At 41.2% G+C, this 15,463-nt stretch overlaps 1 protein-coding gene across 2 annotated transcripts in view; it reads left to right on the top strand.

The window, feature by feature from the left end:
- Positions 1 to 15,168, top strand: part of MACC1 (MET transcriptional regulator MACC1) — a 46,512-nt gene extending 31,344 nt beyond the window's left edge. For both annotated transcript variants that reach the window (XM_060248629.1, XM_060248628.1), the window contains exons 4-5: positions 9,399 to 9,587; positions 12,815 to 15,168. In XM_060248629.1, the coding sequence (XP_060104612.1) occupies positions 9,399 to 9,587; positions 12,815 to 13,027 (402 nt within the window). In that variant the 3' untranslated portion in view covers positions 13,028 to 15,168. The remainder of the gene's footprint in view (positions 1 to 9,398; positions 9,588 to 12,814) is intronic.
- Positions 15,169 to 15,463: the final 295 nt, after the last annotated feature.

Raw genomic sequence — 15,463 nt, 5'->3', positions numbered from 1 at the left:
GACACGTCTGTTAGCACCGTGCCGTTACCGGACACATCTAAGTCTTGAACTGTCTTTGAGACCTCCCCCCACAGTAAACAGCTATATTGCTATCCATATATAGTTAGTAGAAATTATCCCTGGTGATCAAGACCTGGAAATGTTCTGGGCTCATAATGATTAACATAAATCTATTGTAGGGTTGCCAACCTCTAGGTGGTACCTGGAGATCTCCCACTATTACAGTTGATCTTCAGATGACCAAGATCAGTTCTCCTGGAGAAAATGGCTGCTTTGGAGGGTGGACAGTATGGTATTATATGCTGCTGAGGTTCTTTCCCTCCCTAAACCCCGCCCTCTCAGGCTCCACCTAAAAATCTCTGGATATTTCCCAACTCAGATCTGACAACTCTTAAAGACAGAATGGCAAGCAAAAACTGTTTATAAGTGAATGGTTGACTTATCTGAAAGGTTTCTGTGAATGTTTTGACTTTAGTGTTATATAGATGTTGACAGGAGAGAAAAAACTATATATGAATACTGAACAGCCATGTTTGTGTAACTCAAAATGCTGCATACTCTGACACCAGAAATCAGTTCCATAAAAAGTTCACATTACCTGTTTATTTTGATGTCTGTTAACTAGGGCATATATACTTTTTTTGATATATATTATACAGTCTTGAATATAAATGCACTGAGATGAGACTTGGGGGATCCCTATTATTATATCAGGGACATGTCCTCATTATATAGCTGAAACAAACACAGAGTGTTGCTCTAAGGATCTATAGTGTTAGACAGGAAATAAGTGTGTTTTTTCCTGTTTATATTGAGCTAGATCCAGTCAAATGGGCAACTAAATGGCAAGTGAGATCCAGTGTAAGTGCAAAGTGATGCATATAGGCGTGGGTGGAATTCTAGCAGGAGCTTCTTTGCCCACACCCCTGATGTAGCCAATTCTCCAAGAGCTTACAAAAAGGAGCCCTGTAAGCTCTTGGAAAATTGGCTGCATTGGGGTGTGTGGCCTAATATGTAAAGGAGCTCCTGCTAGATTTCCACCCCTGCATATATGAACCAAATAAGTCCTAATATTTGCTGGTGACATCTGCTGAATATTTAGCAGAGTAAATGAAGCACAGTGGAATAATACAGCACAGACACATGTAGGTAGGTAGGTAGGTAGGTAGATAGATAGATAGATAGCTAACAGTAACATTCCATTATACAGAGACAGGTTACATTCAACATTAAAAATTCTAATAGGTTTAAAATTAATTAATTTAATAAAAATGTTAATGCTATTGCTATTTGTTCTTTATTATGATGGCGGTCTCATTAGCAATTACTTTCCTCGTCAGCGAAAGCCAGTCGGAAGAGGAAAGTCTTGCAGGCCCTGCGGAATTGTTCAAGGTCCCGCAGGGCCCGCATTTCCTCTGGAAGTTGGTTCCATAAGTTCGGGGCTATAGAGGAGAAGGCCCGATTTCGGGTGCATTGCAGCTTCACCTCTCTTGGTCCGGGGGTGGTCAACAAGTTTTTTCCAGCTGACCTCAGTGCTCTCTGGGGCTCATATGGGGAGAGACGGTCCCTAAGGTAGACAGGTCCTCGACCATATAGGGCTTTAAAGGTAATGACCAGCACTTTGTAACGAACCCGGTATATAACTGGTAGCCAGTGCAGCTCGCGCAGTCCAGGCTGTATGTGCTCCCATTTAGGGAGCCCCAACAGTAGCCTGGCCGCTGCGTTCTGCACCAGCTGCAGTTTCCGGGTTCGGTACAGAGGCAGCCCCATGTAGAGGGCATTACAGTAATCCAGTCTCGAGGTGACCGTTGCGTGAAGTACCGTTGCCAGATCTTGGCGCTCTAGGAAGGGAGCCAACTGCCTTGCCCGCCTCAGGTGGAAAAAGGCTGACTTGGCAGTGGCTGCAATCTGGGCCTCCATTGATAATGAAGGCTCCAGTAGAACTTCTATTTAACTTCTAAGAAAAGGTTTATTCCAAAATTAGGGAAAGGATTACTTGGAAAGAAAACAACACTCTAACTCATCTTTCTAGCTCTAATCTACTCCATCTTGTTTCTTTGTTCCCTCTGACCCTTAGAAGGAAGGAATGGAAGTTTCCTCTCAAACTCTACCCTTTGTTAGGGTTGCCAAGTCCAATTCAAGAAATATCTGGGGACTTTGGGGGTGGAGCCAGGAGACATTAGGGGTGGAGCCAAGATCAAGGCTGTGACAATCATAATTGAACTCCAAAGGGAGTTCTGGCCATCACATTTAAAGGGACGGCACACCTTTTCAATTCCTTCCTTCCATTGGAAATAATGGATAGGGGCACCTTCTTTTGGGGCTCACAGAATTGGACCCCCTGCTCCAATCTTTTTGAAACTTGGGGGGTATTTTGGGGAGAGGGATTAGATGCTATATGGAAAATTTGGTGCCTCTACTGCAAAAAACAGCCCCCCCCCAGAGCCCCAGATATCCGCGGATCAATTCTCCATGATTTTCTATGGGAATAAATCTCCGTAGGGAATCATGGTTGGATTAAGACATACCCAGGCCCCAGACTTGTTCCTATTTCTGTGCTCATTTGCAGGTGGCCTAATATGACAAAACCCACATTGTTAGAACATGGCAAACACTGGGAATAATGGGTTTTTGTCACTGTTGAGATGCTACCACAAAGACCTCTCATATTTCTCTGCAGTTGTAAATTTAAACATAGGCTCACAGTTAAAAGTTCTGTCTCTTTTTTTCTAGCTTCTCTTTTCCAAGGCTATTTTCAGAATCCACATGCAGTTGCTTTTGATAAAGTGAGCAGTCCCTGCTTTTTTAAAAAATGCATACCACAGCTTCTTGCCTAAGAATAGCAATTAAAACTCTACAGACAAAGATTTGTGGCTGTGCTGGCCCATGAGAAAAAAAAAATAAAACAGCAATTGTAATAACTTTTATTAGATACAGCTAAAATGTCACAAAGTCATAAGCCAACTTTTTCAGTTTCCCATACCATTTCAGCAAGGTGGATTTTCAGTACTAAATATAAAAAGAAAGATGAGTGTAGAGGAGTGTTTCCAGAGATGATGTCAAAACCCCATATCTTGTTTGAAGTAGTCTTAAAAAGAAGTAAAAGAAGTAAGAAAGGTTTGTTATAATGTTTCAGTTAATAAATTAGATGATGATGGGTACAAACCAGATGTTAAGTTGGAACCAAAAGCTGCAGGGCTAAATAAACAAAAAATGGCTGCTGCTTCCCTTCAAAAAATAAGCATCAGGTATAATTCAGACCTCTCTTTCTAGCATTAATCAAACGTATGTGTCCTTGTAAATCAGATAGCAGAAGTGAAGAAAAACATGAACATCTTTATATCATCAAAGCTGGAGCTTAACTGATGGTGTTATAATAAAGAGTCAACAGAAGTGTTAATTGGTGGTTGGAGGCAGGGCCAGCTCGCCCACCAAGCAAACTAGGCATTTGCCTAGAGTGCCAGCAGGGTGGGGGTGCCAAATTTGGCCTCCCCCCTGCCCAGCCCTCTAGGCAAATCCCTGTCTGCCTCCTCAGCCTCCCTTCTTCACAATTTTAATGCCCGAATTGGGTGGTGAAGTGTGGCATTCCTGGGCTCTGCTGATTGGCGGGAAAAACCACAGAGACTGGTGGCTCCTATGCCTCTCTGGTGCACTCACAATCAGCACTGGGGGCAGCAGTAGCAAGCGAGCCACTGAAAGACCAGTGCCGCCCTTGCCTCCTCCCTATGCCCAGGAAGGAAATGGGGAGGAGGCAAGAGTGGTGTCACTTTTTCAGCAGCTCGCTCACCACTGCTGCCCCCAGCACTGATCATGAGCACTCTGGAGGGGCATAGGAACCGCCAGCCTCCACGGTTTTTTCTGCCAATCAGTTGATTGGCGGGGGGTGGGGTCAGCCGTTAAGGAGCCCAGGAATACAGCACTTCACTGCCCATTCCTGGGCAGTAAATTGTGAAGAAGGGAGGGAGGAGGTGCTGCGGGGGCAGTGCCACCCTGCAGGAGGCGGCAGGACAGTGAGGCTGCCCTAGGGCCAGCCTTGGTTGGAATGCTTTGTAACTCCCTATAAGTAGTCCCATTTTAGAGGTAGGGCAATAGTTGATGAAGTAAAGGTATTCTATAGAGGGTGGAAGGTGATTTACTGCTACCGAGTGATTGGATTTGGGCTACTGTTCCCACTTTCTTCTGTTTGGTAATCTTATTTGATAAAGGTATGGCAAGACACAGTTCATCCATGGTATCAGGGCTTTTTTAGTAGAAGGAACTCCTTTGCATATTAGGCCACACTCCCATGATGTAGTCAATTCTCCAAAAACTTACAGGCTCTTCTTACAGGGCCTACTGTAAACTCTTGGAGGACTGGCTACATCAGGGGCATTTGGCCTAATATGCAAATGAGTCTCTGCTACAAAAAAAGCCCTGCATGGTATCCTCATGCTTGTATATCATGCTCCCTTCCCCTTCTTGATAATTCGGGAAATATTGTGAGGATGTTAGCATGGATGAAAATGAAAAGCCTCAAGGGACAAAATTAAATCTTAAAACAGTGTTCTCCTGAGTTAGGATAGCTGTAATTGTATTCACAGGGGAGGAATTATGAAGAACACCAAGAAATGCTGGTTTTTTACAAGTGATGCAGTTATTAAATTATGTTCTTTTGTATTGCTGTTACCAGCCAGAAATACCTTTTATATCTTACAGAATCCATAGACTGGTACAGTTCTGTGAAGGGCAGTGCCCTCTTTTTAATACTTGAGCTGAGGTGAAAGAGAGTTCTGTTGACAGCAGTTTCTCATAAACCATCCATTGGCCATTTTTGTAGTGGTCAGAGGAGTATTTTATATGTCTCTTATAAGATGCACTGAATAGTGAATTATTTCAAGGGGCAGAATTTAAGACTTGTAATCTCTCTCAGTTGGAATGCTGTTCTTTTTATTGGGTCTTTGACCCAGCAGAGCAAAAGCTGACTTTTCCCATGATGTATTTACAAAGTGGTAGAAAGCATTCAGAGAGAGGTAAATAATTGAAGACTTTTTTTCTTCTTTTGTGTTAATTGATCATGGAAGCCCTGAAAGCCAAACTACTGACAAACATCCCCCTGCCCCCCCAAAAAAAACCCAAAGCTTATTCAATTGTGACATCGTTATAAAGTCATTACTCAAGGCAGAACTCTCAATGATTTCTATTGGAGTTTTCTTTGGGTAATTAGTATAGGCGGCACTGCCTGGATCTCCTTAATCACGAATAATGAGTAAATACTATTATTGATTGAATGTGATTATGCAGTCTGTTATTGCATAACAATCTTCTTTTCACTCCAGGAGCAACACCTGTTTTTGACAGTACAGGCGTAGCCTTCATGCTGAAGAACCTTAATGTTTCTTCTTTGTTATTCTGCTTGCAAACTAGTATTATCTAGTAGCCAGACTTTAATTAGTGTGCTGTTGGGAGAAGTTCCCAGCCATTTGAATTTATGTAAACTTTTGAAAATCCATATCCGTTTGGATTTAAAATATAATATCTATGTGGCTGAAGAGAGCTACCAGATATTTTCCCAATACAACATTGTATGGATCCCCTATGGGCCATGTGCTTTTAATTCCTTGATTGTAAATATAAACACTTTGATGATGAGATAGAACATGTGGGAGTGGTTTGCCATGTTTCTTCATGAAACATTGCTCAGTGGTTGAGCAGGACTGGATCTACATGTTTTTGAGGGGGGGGGGATTAAGAAATGGCACCCCCTTATGGGCCATTTTATTTTATGGTCCCATAGAATACAATGGACTCCATACCCAATTTGGCACCTCCCCTTCGTCGGCACCCGGGGCAAGCACCCCCCTCTGCCCTCCGCCTAGATCCGGCCCTGTGGTTGAGCATATGTTTTGCATGAAATGTGTACCTGGTGTCTTCAGGTTGCTGTTGCTGTTCAGTCATACAGTCGAGTCCGACTTTTTGCTATCCCATGGATCAAATCACGCCAGACCCTCCTGTCTTCCACCATCCTCTGAAGTCCACTCGAATTCATGTTAGTTACATCAGTAACGCTGTCCAGCCATCTCATCGCCAGTACAGAACAGAAAAGGGCAATTGCCTGAGATTTTATTATTTTTAAAATTTATAGTCCACCCTTTCCCAAATGGGCTCTGAGCAGGTAACAACAGTCAATAATACAAGGTTAAAATCAGATACATATAATAAAACAAAATACAATCTAAAAGCAATATAACAGTCTCCAATATAACAAACTCCAATTCTGCAGTTGGTAGTATCAGTTGCCTCCACTCCTTCCATACATTCCCCAGCTGGTATAAGATAAATGGGTCAATAGAGTATATCTTCAGTGTCCCTGCAGCAGGAAGGCCACAGAATAACAAAATGTCCACCACCTGAGTTGAATGCCTGGTGGAACAGCTCTGTTTTACAGGCCCTGTGGAACTGCAACAGTTCCTGCAGGGCCCTAATCTCTAATGGGAGCTTGTTCCACCAGGTAGGGGCCAGGACAGAGAATGCCCTGGCCCGGGTTGAAGCTAAATGGACTTCTTTTGGCCAGGGATTACCAACAGATGTTGATCCATGGAGCGTAAGGCTCTCCAGGGCATATACGGGAAGAGGTGGTCTTGCAGATATGCTGGTTCCAGGCTGTTCAGGGCTTTGAAGATCAGAACCAAAACCTTGAACTAGAACCTGTACTCAATTGGTAACCAGTGCATCTGGCAGAGCACAGGTTGCATATGTGCCTGTATAGGCACTGCAGCAAGCAGGCGTGCTCCATCATTCTGCACCAGTTGGAGTTTCTCAATCAGATTCAAGGGCAAGCCTGTGTAGAGCGAATTGCAGTAATCATGTCTGGAAGTGACTGTTGCATGGATCACTGTGGCCAGATCCTGGACGGATAGGTAGGGAGCCAGTTGTTTCACCTGCTGTAGATAGTAGAAGGCAGACCTGGCTACTATGATGACATGTGCCTCCATAGACAATGAGGCATCCAAGATCATCCCAAAGCTCCGAACCATTGGCACTGGCAACAGAAGCGCCCCGCCAATGGTTGGGAGCCTTATTCCGCCCCGGGCCAGACACAGGACTTCCATCTTAGATGGATTTAGTTTCAGTTGGTTCTGTTGCAGCCACCCCATCATGGCCTCAAGTGCACAGCCAAGATTTTCCAGGGCAGTGTCTGGGTGGCTGTCGATCAACAGATAGAGCTGGGTGTCATCGGCATACTGATGGCAACTCAACCCATATCTCCATACTGGGCAAGGTGCACATATGGATGTTAAATAACATTGGTGACAGGATTGCTTCCTGTGGCACTCCACATTCTAATGGGTACTGCTGGGAGACCGTGTCACCAATTGCCACCCTCTGTTCCCGACCTCGGAGGAAGGAGGAAAACCATTGTAAGGCAGTCCCCTTCTATGTCGGCGAGGCAGTAGATCAAAAGATCATAATCAACCATATTGAATGCTGCTGTCAGATCTAACAATAACAGCAATGCTGATCTGCCTCAATCCAGATGTCTCTGGAGGTCATTTTGGAGAGCAGCTGCCCATCAGAGCATAGTGCACAGAACTAGGTAGACTGCTGGTCTGACTTTGAATAAGATTCACATTTCATCTGCTCAGGGTGTGATGATGTTGGCATGGAGATGTTTCATATGAGCAAAGTAATATCACAAACAAGTCATCTGTTCCAAGCAGCTGTTGGAAACCTGTATGATACCAATGTGTAAATAAAAAAACCGCTAAGAGACACCATAAATTTTAAACAAGACTGTGTAATCTAGAGGTCAATTGTGTACTGACAAAACTTGCACATAGAACTTCAAATAGAAAGCATGTAGCAAAAAAAAAAACATAAACAAAAGACAGTTCAAAAGCAGTGTTTCCAATCACAAAGGAGTGACAGTAGTCCAGTATTTAGTTCATGGAACTAAAAGAAGCCCTTCCAAAGATATCTGTTCTAGACACACAGCTGTACGCTAAGATCCTATAGTTTTGGTGTATGATACCAATGGCATCCCCAGTAGGGTTGCCAAGTCCAACTAAAGAAAAATCTGGGGACTTTGGGGGCGGAACCAGGAGACATTGGGGGTGGAGCCAGGAACAAGGGTGTGACAAGCATAATTGAACTCCAAGGGAGTTCTGGCCATCACATTTAAAGGGACAGCACATCTTTTTAAATGCCTTTCTTCCATAGGAAATAATTAAGGATAGGGGCACCATCTTTTGGGGCTCATAGAATTGGACCCTCTGGTCCAATCGTTTTGAAACTTGGGGGGTATTTTGGGGAGAGGCACTAGATGCTATACTAAAAATTTGGTGCCTCTACATCAAAAAAATAGCCCCCCAGAGCCCCCAATACCCACTGATCAATTCCCTATTATTCCCTATGGGAATCGTTCTCCATAGGGAAAAATAGAGTGCCCAGTAGACATTTCCCTCCCCACCCACGCTTTCTAAAGGGAGGGGTGAGGGCCTCCAAACCAGGGAATCCCCTGCCCCCTCCCTCTCTCTCACACACAAATACTTACTAGATCTTCTTCCTGCAGAACTCTACTTGCTGTGAAAACGAAAGCAAAAGAAAGGAAGGGGCCATTCTCCATGGAAACTATTACTGACCCTTTCCAATGAAGCCCTTCCTGTTTCCTGTGCAGCCTTAAAGGCACACATTTTACAAACAGATCAGGAGCTCTACAACTACATGATGCCTACACACATGTTCTCCCCCCCTTCCGGATTTTTGGAGAGCGGGGGAGGAGGCTGCAAATGGGGGGTCCCCCGCCAGGGCGGGGGGGGGGGGTTGGGAAGCCTAATCCCCAGCAATGCATGTACCTGGGATTTGGGTCACACAGTGCTGATAGATTTCCACATCTCCATCACTTTCTGACAGCTTCATGTCTTTGAGGGTTTTTTCCCCCATTCCAACCCTTAACACAGAATAATATTGAAATAACAATCTTCTGAAGCTTAGAAATTTTATATTCTTATCCACCATACAAAATATTTTACTATAGCTGAACATTTCCTAGCTCTTTCCAATGGAAGGCTCCTTGTTTGCCAATAGTAATAAAAGGATAATTCAAGTCAGCATTTTCAATAACCACTGTATATTTTAAGCAGTTAAATTTGAAATCTCAAAAAAATTGGAAAAATCACTTTTTTTTCTTCAGGGCTGCATATTATTGGATCTAACAGAGATTTGAAATAGGAAAGCAATATGATGTCAATTTTAATGTTTCATCTCTTCAGTAAAAAAATGAAAACATAAGAAAAATGGTTTAGTAAGGGAACAAAATTGTTTCTAAGCATTAATCTTCTGAATGGCTGCGATGATGAGCTGTAGGCTTATTTGTTGTTAAAGACTGCTGGAGAATATAACTATCAAATTTGTGTCTGCAGGCGCTTTTGAAGCTGGATTGCCAAGGATTACTAGCACGCATTACGCAGGACACTGTTGTGTTTACTGCAGCTGTAAAACTAGGGAAAGGCTGGAGAGAGCTGGCAGAAAAATTAGCCCGACTCACAAAACAACAAATTGAAGCTTATGAAATTCCCCACCGGGGGAAAAATGGGGATGTTCCTCCAGAGGTGAGACTTCATGATCTTTCTTTTGCTAAAAGGGCTAGGATGCATTTTTAGTTGGGAGTCAGAAAAGTTTCTAAGAGTGGAAAGTGTTTTGAGAGAGAGTACACAAGTTTCTTTGAGCCCTCAGTGGCCTCTGGCTAAATATATTGTTCAGATTTTTAAAATGATAACACAATATGTCAGACCTGTTTGCAAAAGGGAAATCTGGTTTAAGAAAGTTACCTTGTTTTTTCAGAGGCTCAGAATGGCTTTTTAGGCTTTCAAACTTACGTTCTCTTATGCAATTCTAGGCCTCGTGTGGTTATAATGGCACAGCCTGGCTTTTAAACCAATTTCAAACTCTGAAGGATATTTATTCTTAGGTCGATTTGTGCATTACACACAAAGTATTCTTTGTCATGCAAAAGGCGAAATTTCACAATGATATCCTCTCTTTGTGAGTCTAGCAACATTTTTATTTAGAGCTGTTTGTCACAAACAGTCATAGGAATCTCATATAGACTGCTACAGCAGTGTGTTAAGCTGTCAATGGAAATAATTAAATGAAATATTTGCAGCAACTACAGGTCTTTGGAGGTCTATCAGCATGCAAAGCTTATCACTTGAACTTTGATGGTTCTGTGCATAGTGCTTTCATTGTTCTGTGGTTCTGATTTATTGGCTGGCTTTTTCCAGCAAAAAGCCAGGATCTATGTGCTATCCTTGTTAGGCGGATCTTTATCTGCTCCAACATGGTAGTAGTGGAATAGATGTTGGACCCTAGGCTCCCTGTACATAGGGTTGCCACCCTCCAGATGGAACCTGGAGATCTCCCCGAATTAGAACTAATCCCCTGGCAACAGATTAGATAACTGAAAATTATCCAGGAGGGGTGGAATATTGAGAGCAACTAGAGTCAATTAAAGGGAAGAGAGCTTAAAGAATCCTTCAGGAGTAGATTCTTGGGGGGGGGGGTTCAAATGTTGCCCCTTCCTATATACCTTTGCAGCCCCCCAATTTGTGATGTCTCATAGAAATGTATCTCAACTCCATTTTGATAATGAAACCTGAAAAATCATCTATCACAGGTAAGGTGGAGATTTTTCCATACTTGGAACTCCCAAGGTATGCAGGGAAGTATGACTTCATAAATTAGGGAGAGGAGTGAAGTAACTTTCCACCATGGAAAGAAGCCATTCTGTGACAAGGGACACAGTAAAGAGTAAAGGCTGTTGCTGAGTAACTTTCTTGCACCAGGACTCATAGCCAGATGGATAAGTGGTCACTCCCTCTGCAATATTTCAGAACCTACCAGTCAACAATTAGTTTGTCATGTGAACAAATATCCTTTCTTTATGGTCTTTAATCTCACAGTTTTCATCTGTGATCATCCCTCATTCATACCATTTAATAACAGTGGCATATAAATGTAGATTCTTTGTCAGAAAAATCTTAATGGCTGTGGTGCAAGTATCTTCAATTAAAAACTTTCTCAGAGAATTCTCTAAAAGGCTTAAAAAAAAGAACTGCTTACTGAAGCAGTCTATGTGTGTAGAGACTCTTATCACATTTCTTTGACCCTCTGTAGCTTTTCATTGCTGTTCAGAACAGAGCTAAGCATGAGTAGCACTCCGTCCTGCCTTAGGGTCTAATTGTAAAACTGATGAAGATGAAGACAGAAAAAATACAGCTTGGTTTTCTGCCCTGGCTGAATTTGCAGAACTGCCATTAAGGAAGCTGATCATTTTATTTGCAAATCAAGCTTAACCGAACACACTTGATCCAGGAAGTCCTTGAGAGGTTTAGTGCTATTTTTAGTCCTCTCAGTCACAGGTCTTTAGTATGTCTTCAGCAATAAGAGTGACATTCTGACTCTATAACTGTTGGTAATAATCCCACTCTCTACTTGTGGTTTTTTAGATATACTTTAAAAAGAATATGTTTTTCCAAACATGGATTCTTGAAATAGCAACTTTTAGATGCTCCCCTCCCAGTATTTTTAAGCCAAATCCTTTACAGTTACTCTTTACATCACTCTTGTAGATCAGATCTTGGAAATAAATGCTCTTTGAACCATTCATGTAACATGTCTTTTTGAAGCTGAAACCTAAGAGAAAGTATTATCATGCAGATTTGCATTGCATGACTGTTCCCAATCTTCTTTGCCTGCTGATCTCTTCCATTTTTGCTGCTATTGCACCTTCCAGTATACTGCTGCAAAGGGTTAATACAGCATCAAGATCTTAGTGTTCATGTCTAGTAATCCAGCATTTGTTATGGATGAGAGATACTACTAATTTCTGCCTACTGAATCCAGATAATTTCTGGATTATCCTGTTTTCAGTGATTAGAGAACTGCTGTGAGTTGAAGCTAACAGTAACCAGCTAAAAGGACTATTCTGCTGATGCACATGAAGACTCAACAGATTTATGTTTGGTTTATGGGCTATGCTTTATTTGGCATACAAACTGTAAGGCAATGCTCTCTTTCTTTCTGTAGTATATCATATATTTTACAAGATCTTGTATTGGTCCTCCTTATTTTTTAGTGACTGGAAATTTCTTTCTCAGCCCTACTATCTGAAGCTTTGTTGAAAAGAGATAATTTAGGACTGAACTTGGGGACCTCCACTTGTAAAAAGCCTATGTTGTACTACTGTATAGCCCCTTCTGCATGGTTCTGTCCAACAGCAGAATATGAAGTGTGTATGTCAAAGAGTAAATTTACTGAAAAAGTGATGGCAACTTTTTCAAAAGAATAACTAATACATGCAGAAAAGGCAACTGCAATCTTCTTGATCATTCATTCTCAAGCCAAATGGTACTTCCTTTCATCCAAAGTCATAAGATCATTTTCTGAAATTAGCATAAGGGTGGTGAGTGACCAAATTTATGCTCCTGAATCTTTTGGAAAGATTCTGTTTAGAGAACTAATCTAAATGAAGTGTTGAAGAAACCTCAGCTGTTACCTACAAATATAATGGTACTTTTCGGGGAGGGGGGGAGGGGGATATATCCTTCAACTCTTTTAGAATTGTTTGTGGTTACTGATTCCATTAAGAATTTAATGACCCTTGTAAACCTGAGTTTAGACCTGGCCTCTTATACTGGAATATGCTTTGTAAGAATACTTTCAGTATGCTTGGAAATAAATATCTTTAAAAAAAGAGAGAGAGTATGTGTTTTCATATTTACTGTTGAGTTGCTGTGAAATCTAAACATGCAATCACTTTTACATATTCATGCTACAGATGATGTGGAAGCCAGCATATGATTTTCTGTACACGTGGGGAGCTCACTATGGAGACAGCTACAGGGACATGTTGCAAGACCTGCAGTCTGCACTGGACAAACTGAAAAATCCTGTAACCAAACAGTGGCGAGAGTTAACTGGAGCACTGATTCTGGTAAACTGCATGGAGGTCCTCCGAGCAAATGCATTTTCAAGGATAGATGAAGAATAATATCTGTCTGATTTATGAACATGCTCTCAGAAGGGAAACTGAGCATTTGCATTACGAACCATGAATGCTTCCGTCTGTGAAAATGACACCTACTGTGTTGGTTTTAATAGTTTGTAGTTTTAAAAAATTATTTTAAACAGTAGCATCACTTGTATCTTTCTTTTACATATTCTTGTATTTAAAGTGCAGTTTTTTTCAAATAGGGTTGCCAACTCCAGCTTGGGATATTCCTCCCTACTGATTCTAGTCTCATTTCTGATAAAGATCAGTTGAGAAACCTCATATGGACATGTGCATTTATATGGTTGCTGTGAGATAATTAAGGATGGTATATAATTGCATATATTAGTTGAATGTATTTTGTGGGATTTAGTGGTCACTGGGTTTTGGGATTGCTGTGGAACTAAACATATAGGGTTTAGCCTGTTCTCACAGTTCCGCAGGAACAAAGAGAGGTTGTGCCATTGGCACAAGTAAGTAAGCCAACCCTATCAACCATTTCTAGTAATTCTAACAACTAGTTTCACTCTGAATCTGTTGCCAGCTACAGTGAAATAGCCCTTTCCTGGTCAATTTGTGGTTCTTGTCCCTTCAGTTTTAGGCATTTGGGCTTTTTCAATGTTTCTCTCAATCCTAGCAGTTCATAGCACTTTTCTGATTTTCCTGTTGTTGCCTTACCTATTGTTCTAGAGCACTGGCAACATTCTCAAAACTATTTTTATTCTCTGCTCTTGGTCTGTTCTTGTAGGACCAAGTGGGTAAATAAATTGGGGGAGCAGGAGATACAATGGAGGCTACATATAATACGGAGGTAATAAAAAAAAAACGCTCATCAGTCATCACAGTTTGAGAAGGTAAATAGTTTTTCATCCAAAAAACGGCAGCTGCAGAATCCACACTTCATAACTAGAACAGATAATATTTATGTGGGAATTAATTGTTCAAATTCACTCATGCACTTCCTGAAGCAGGTGTTACAGCTGTGACACTCTGTAAGTAGAAACTTTGTATAGCTATAATTCTCTCTTGTTCCCATTCATTATATTTTATTTGAATGGGCTCTAATTCAAGCAAAGACAGATCTGAAAGGTCAACAGCATCTATTGGGTCAATGGCTGGTATACCTCTTCCTCAGCTGATTTTTTAAAAACAGAAGTACAAGCAGGGCATTAGTTAGATGCTTTTTTTTTTTTTAAGGCTGGTGCTATTCATTACACTTAGAGCATCTAGCCAAAGCAGCTATAGAAAGGAAGATTTGCTTTTAGGTTGATTTATAAATATTATTGTGCAGGCCATTATTACTTGCCTGTTGTAAAACTCATTTCTCCTGTAAAAGAGGAAAATAAATAGGATGTACACATTTGTGCCTTGGAAACTTCCCCTGTTCTGTACAAGAAAAGTTGATGGTAAATAATTAATGCAAGAAGAAATGTGGCATTTGTTCCATCTAATGTGCCACTTCCGCAACTGGCAGAAAACAGCAGTTTACAAAGCAACAAAAGGTTGAAGGCTCTGTTTGGGGGGAAATGATGCATACAACTGAACACTTCTACCATTGAAAAAAGCTGCTAGTATAAAATAAATGTAGTTGTATGCATAACTATTGAACCCCTAGTACTGCCTGTTCATGCAACCTTTGGGATAAAACTTGTATGTGTATGTATGTATAGCCATTTATATGGGACTGCATATCTCTGTGTGGGGATGGTATTCCTTCAAGGATAACTTGGCATCAAGGTTATGTATCTACTAATAACTATAGTTCTATATTAGGGCTATTATTCATTTTTATTCTAGCCAGTTTTCTTAATTCATTGTCAAAATTTGATAGGTTTGTTACGACTACTATTTTCAGCTAAGAATGTTGTGCAGTGGCTGTTTTGAACTTGCATAGGAATGTTGGAGTAGTCAGTATTTTGCCTTAATGTAAGAAATTTTAGTTAAAATGTTTTAGATTCTAGGTTGGAGATGGGTCTTCTCAATGATGCGCTGAGTGGTTCTGTTCTGAGATAGTGTTTTCAAATTGTAGTTTTTGGAGATGATGATGGCTTTTTAAAAGTCTGAGCTAATATGTATATATATTTTTTTACAAAAAGAAAATGTATCATGTATTTTGATTAAATGGATTTATTCATCTTTAATTTGGGCAAATAGCCTTCTTTACTTCAGGCATCTTTTGTGAATCTAAATAACCCAATGAACTGCCATCTGCAAATAGTTTAATTTATTGCCATTGTGTGGAAGCACCCAACACTGAAGACAAAATGGTTAGGCTCAGGACTTTTTTGGTAGAAAAACCCCCATCAGGAACTCATTTGCATAGTAGGCCACACCCTCTGATGCCAAGCCAGCTGGAACTGTGTTCCTGTGTACTCCTGCTAAAAAAAAGGGAAGGGAACCCTGGTTAGGCTCAACTTGTTGATGTCTGACAATGCA

Source organism: Heteronotia binoei, chromosome 10 (assembly GCF_032191835.1).
Source record: "Heteronotia binoei isolate CCM8104 ecotype False Entrance Well chromosome 10, APGP_CSIRO_Hbin_v1, whole genome shotgun sequence".
NCBI lineage: Eukaryota > Metazoa > Chordata > Lepidosauria > Squamata > Gekkonidae > Heteronotia > Heteronotia binoei.
The sequence above is the reverse complement of the archived record's forward strand: the minus strand, read 5'-3'. Positions and strand labels throughout refer to the sequence as shown.